Source organism: Anser anser (assembly GCF_964211835.1).
Source record: "Anser anser genome assembly, chromosome: 1".
NCBI lineage: Eukaryota > Metazoa > Chordata > Aves > Anseriformes > Anatidae > Anser > Anser anser.
Window position 1 is genome coordinate 98688169 of NC_139720.1, and position 6000 is coordinate 98694168.

General features: G+C 47.9%; 1 protein-coding gene across 1 annotated transcript in view; it reads right to left on the bottom strand.

Moving 5' to 3' along the window:
- The window catches only part of IGSF11 (immunoglobulin superfamily member 11), a 96814-nt gene extending 91380 nt beyond the window's left edge, over nucleotides 1–5434 (bottom strand). Inside the window, exon 1 of the mRNA XM_083820180.1 lies at nucleotides 5245–5434. Within this exon, the coding sequence (XP_083676306.1) occupies nucleotides 5245–5314 (70 nt within the window). The 5' untranslated portion in view covers nucleotides 5315–5434. The remainder of the gene's footprint in view (nucleotides 1–5244) is intronic.
- Nucleotides 5435–6000: the final 566 nt, after the last annotated feature.

A 6000-nucleotide genomic window follows, 5' to 3' on the forward strand; every position in this document is an offset into this window, starting at 1 on the left:
GCTCACGTTCCTGTAGCTGGGTTGACTCATGAAGATGTGAGAAAAAAATGCATAAGCTTTTATCCCTAAATAAGTGATCCAATCCTGCTAATACAGAAATTACACGTGAACATAACTTCATGAAGATATGCAAAGGCACAAGCGCTGCTGTGCAGCCTGGAGGAGAACTGTGACTCCACGCATGCACGAGTAATAGGAGGCTGACCGTGATCTGCTAGTCCTGTCCTGATCAGCAAGGGGGCTGGATTTCTTAAATAAAAGATTGTCTAATTTCATATTCATATTCTGCTTTTTTTGGTGCATATAGTGTCCTACAGTGTGATGGATAAGAGAAGGACACAGGCAAGGCCACGTACATGCGTGCAATTATTGCATACATGTGCCAAAATGGCAAAAATAATGGGCAGGGACCGTGCATAAATACCATCAATTACTACAGGTTGGATTTCATCACTGTTGTTTTTAAATGTCCTGCAGAAACGAAAAAAAAAAGGAGCAACTTTAGCTTTTACTGTATTTACTTCCACTAAACCAAACCTTATCAGACTTGTGATGCTTTGTAAAATCAAAACGGTGTTTCAAAAGAAAATTGGGGAAAAGTTGTCAGAAATATATAAATATCCACCTCAAGTCTCTTTGGGGTGAAAAAAAAAATGACTTTTCACATCAAAATACCTTTTGCTTAGTGTATTTTTGTGTACTATAATAATACAGTTCCATGGAGAAACAGATCATTGGTTGATCCAAAAATTCTCTAAATCCTCTCAGAAATTTCCTTTCAAAAACATCAAAGCATTTAATTTCTATTTCCATTCAAAATGAAGCTGAACCTCTCAACCCTGATGAAACAGACCATTTGTCCTTAGCCCAGCTCAAGCAACAAAACCAAAATAAATAAATAAATAAAATGAAGGCAGAAGCCAGAATGGATGCACGTGACCTCCAAAACCAAAGAGATGACAACAGATACAGGGGAAAATGCAGTTTACTGTGCATAATTAGTAATAGTGTTCTCTCTTTCTAATGCTTAAGGCGTGAAACATTTGTGAGAGGGAAGTGGGGTGGTATATGACTAGGAGCCCTGTAATTGTGACTTCTCTAAAAGAGAGAGGGGCAGATGTCCTGCAAGACAGCAAGCAAATCATTTCATCTCTGTACGCTTCAGCTTTTCCAAGCCATAAATCAAGCTGACTGCACTAACAAAGTAAGTTTGGGGACTCTCAATTAGCTAATGTTCATAAATGACTGTGCAAACACAAGGTAGTATTAACAAGGGAACTGTCTTTGTTACACTGCTGTCTGTTAAACAACCAGGAGGTAAATTTCTCCCTGAACATTTACAAAGGGAAGGCAGCATTAGTGCTCCACAAGGAGAAAACTACAAAGAACAGACTTTCAGAGCATGCACTTCTCCTTGAAATAAACTGTGTTAAAAGCACTTTACTTAAAAAGCACAATGATAGTAGCATCCTGCTAAATATAGATGACTCACCACAGTTTAATAGTGAACATCCCTGAAGAGTGCCATTACAGCAGTGCTTAACCTGCTGCATAAAATTAAGCATTCTCCTGTGGTTACAGTTTGAATCAAGACTCTCAAGTCCACCAGCATCCACTGACCTTCAGTGGGTCACGAAGCCTCTCTGAGCCTCGCTTTCTCCTTGCCTATTGCTGGTATCACAATACAAACTCAAACGAATACAAACTCCCGCCCAATGAAGGCAGAAAAAAAAGATTTCTAAGTTTCTTAACGAGTTGTTTATACCATACTTTGTATAACCATAATACTGGTGAGCAGCTAAATATAGCTGTTCTTGAGACACTTTGAGATCCCTCAGAGAATGGAATCTTACCGAATAAAATTGCATTTTAGGCAATACCGAAGGAAGAGAGATTAAAAATAAATAAATAAATACACAAATAAATAATAATAATAATAACAAAAAAAAATCAGTTTCCAAAATAAGGGTAAAATAATGCCTACATTAGAGACACAAGAGGTATTTAATGCATCTATGCCTACCACTGGGGACCAAGGTCAGGTTGCGAGCAAAACGATTTATCTACACGTCACAAAACCACACAGCTTGACACAAATGGCAATCTGTTCCAAAACTGCATAAGCATGGAAGAGCAGGGGACGGCCACGGTCCTCTCTTGCTGGGGCTGAGGACCTGGCGCTGGGCTGGGAAAAATATGTGGGCTAGCAATAGGGTGCTGCACAGCCAGAACTTCAATGCACAGCTTCAGCTGTGATAAACTCGATGTGGCAGGAGGTCGACTTCAGAAGAGGACTAGAAAGACCAGTCTGTGTGAAAAGCTGCAGACCAGCTGTTGTATGGATGCATTGCTGCCGGGCTCAAACACACACACACACACACACTGATGTGCAAGATCCAGCTGCAATAGACTGTAGCACACCGACATCTAACCTGTTGCGATATGGTGTCATAGGATCTAAACACCAGGAAGTTTAAAAAAAAAAAAAAAAAAAAAGTTGGTTCTGCAGTTTAGCTGTACCCGATGTGTGATTTCTAACACATCTGAAAATTTGCAGCTTGCTATTTTGCTATTTCTGGTGATGTAGTGGGATTGATTTGCAATCACAGGTTTGGTTTCAAAGCTCTAAACAGAATTCCCTCCTATCTTTCCATAAACTTCCCTAGGGAGCTTGGAAAGTATTATTTGCACAAAAGTTATTATGTTAATAATGCTTTAGAGGGAAAACAAAGACACTGCCCCTGCCCCAGCAGCATTAAAGATGGATATTATAAGCCCAATGAAAGCAGTCATCTAGCTCCAGTTCAAAATAATCATTGTTATTTTACAAATTACAAAACAGTATAAGAAAATGGGGCTATAATACTTGATCAACAAAGCCTGACTGTATTTTATTGTAGGCATAAAGCGTGAGAATGACAAAATGACCTCCAGGGACCTTCTTTCCCAGCCACTTTTCATTTGTTTGGCATTGAGTATTTCTTCTGATTATACACTCTTCTGGTTCCTGACCCTTTAACTTTTAAACCTTTCACCTGTCATATAGGTATCACTTTGTACATGATCCCATCATACCTTTTTTCTCTATCCTCAAAACCAATCTAGAGCCTCGAAAAGGAAAATCACTCCTCCTAACCAGACTTTGCAACTCAGACCAGAAATACACATATTGGCCTTCCACAAATGTTGTTTAGAAAAAACTCTGACAATTTTATTTGAGCTTGCACAGTGTATGTCTGTTGCTTACCTTATCATGATTTTCTTTTCAAAATCAAGAACCACAAAAAATACGACCATATTTGTAACATGCTGGGTGATACAGAAATAGCTACGTGCCACAGTTATTTTCATCCACCACCATCTTCTAAAGACTTTTGTTAAGGCAAAAGTTAAAAACGAAGTTGAGACACAGGTGGTTCATTCAGGTCATTTTAAGCCTTAAAGGGAAGTGCAAGAAAAAAGCATTACACTATTGCAAGTAACTATTTTATGGAAAGGTGTGTTTCTATGCTTAGTTGTCTCTATTGTCATTGTCCCCACATGCCCTCCACCAAAAAAAGAAAACCAAATATTGAGTCAATCTTTTTTTCTAAAGAGAAAATCAAACGCCCCTGTAGTTTTAACCTCGGATCTGGTTACTCTTTGATTTTTTTTTGCAGCGATAGCCCATCAACAGTAACACTGCATCGCTTACATGCCTATAACTGCAGTAGGAACAGTAACTTTTTAGGCAGTTACACTTTTACAACGTCTGCAAATAAAGAACTGTGGCACTGAGGACCTGAAAATGAAACTCACTGAACACACTTTCCAAACCTAGAAAAGTATAAAAAGTAATCAAGCAGCATGAAGTGTGAAACAGCTGAGATTATTTGCTTCAATTAAAAGCTAATAAACTCCTTTTTCCTCTTCAAAGTCAGCAGGCGAAGTTTCCAGTTAACGCATGCAACTCCTAAATGGTTTCAGAGGATGGGACTCAGGGTGCCAGCTTTTGGGGCTGAGGCATTTGTGAAAAGTCCACCTTGTCCAGCACCAGGCTTGCTTCTTGGTGGGTCCTGTCCGGAGGGGAATGGCCTGCTGCGCCTCTGTGCAGGGCGCTCAGAGCCAGGCACGGCTACTGAAGCCGCAGGCTCCATCCCGATCCAGACTTCCAGAAAGTTTCATGCAGACCTTGCTGAGACATCTCTGGTGCTCTTGCGGGAGATCCTGTCATGCCTGGCTGTCCTCTTGCTCTCCTGGGGATCCCTTGCAGCAGGGTGCCCGCTTCGCCAGCCGCGGAGGTGGCCGGCAGCACCCAGCTGGCTCGGCGGAGCTGTGCCCTGTTCCACCAAATTACTTAGCAGACCTCTGCACGAATGAGCAGACCTTAAGCAAATTACTTCGTAGACCTCTGTAAAACATAAGTGAGTAGGCCTGCCCTAAAGTTTGGCATTACTTGAAAGAAGGCATTGCCATCTGATCAACAGATGAGCCTGGAGGCTTTACACTTTGCAGGTTCTTCCATCGCCCTCACTGCAGCACCTCTGGGTGCTCTCCAGGGATGCACCAAGTGATGCGAGTGACATCCTTCATACGCGATGTTCTCCCTCTCCCCACAGAGGACCGGGCTATGCACCTTGCTTTGCAAGGGCTTGTAGGGGAGGGAGCGGATGGAGAGGTCCGGGTCTTTCCACATCCCCAGAGATGGGGATGAGCTGAAGAAGCCAGCTGAGCACTTGGGAGGAGGACTCAGTGGATGCTGGAGGGGGGTCCTCGGGGGAGTCCCCAGCCCTGAGGGGTGCTCGGTTCCCCAGGGGGGGCCCTGGGGCTTCCCACTGACATCTCCACAGAAAGTTCCCTGCTGCCTCGGGGCCTGGAGGATAGCCTGGAGTTTCCCACCCAGGTGAGCTTGCAACGGGCCAGGCCCTGCCAAGTGAACCTCTGCGAAGCCCAGACACTTCGGGGCAAGTCTCCCGGCCAGGTAAAATAGAAATGACCAACCGTGCTAGCAAAATAAATAAATTAAAAAATGGTGCAGGGGAGGCGAGCGGAGCAGCAGCGCTCCTTCCTTGCCTGCCTGCCTGCAGCGCGCTCCTCGCCGCAGTCCCGAGCATCCCCGGCGGGACCGCCGCCCGAACTGCCCCCCGTGGGCTCCGGGTACCCCCGGCTCCCCGGCACCCCCGGCTCCCGGGCAGCCTCCCGCAGCCCCGCCGGTGCCGAGCCTCTCTCCCCCGCCCGGTGCCGCGGGCAGCAGCACTCACTCACCTCGCAGCGCCAGGAGCGCGGCCAGGGCTGCCGGCACCCACCGCCCGCCGCCGGGCCGCCGCCGCGTCATGCCGGGCCGGGCCGGGCCGAGCCGGGCCGGGCCGGGGGCTCCCTCCTCCGGGCAGGGTGGGCGTCCAGCCCCGCCGCCCCCCGCCGCAGGTGCAGCCGCCGCCGCCGCCGCCCGCCCGCTCGCCGCCCGCTCGCCGCCGCCGTCCCGGGACCGCCCCGCTCGCCGCCCAGGCTCCGCCGTGCCCCGGCCCCGGGGACAGCGCCAGGCCGGCCCGAGAGCGCAGCCTGGCGGCCCCGCGACGCCCCCGCACCCGCCCGGGGCTGCGGCTCTCACCGCCGAGCCGTGCCGAGCCGCCCGCAGAGCATCCCGCAGCCCCCCGGCTCCGATCCGGACACCCACGGGTTTTGGGAATCCCCCCTCCCCTGGGGGAGGGAACCGGGGGTGTTTGGTCTGGGGAAGAGGAGGCTCAGGGGAGACCTCGTTGCTCTCTACAACTACCTGAAAGGAAGGTGTGGGGAGCTGGGGGTTGGCCTCTTCTCGCAGATAACTAGTGATAGAACTAGAGGGAATGGCCTCAAGTTGCGCCAGGGGAGGTTTAGGTTGGAAATGAGGAGACATTTCTTCTCAGAAAGGGCAGTCAGGCATTGGGACCGGTTGCCCAGCGAGGTGGTGGGGTCACCATCCCTGGGGGTGTTCAAGGAAAGGCTGGACCTGGTGCTTAGGGACATGGTTTAGTGGGTGACATT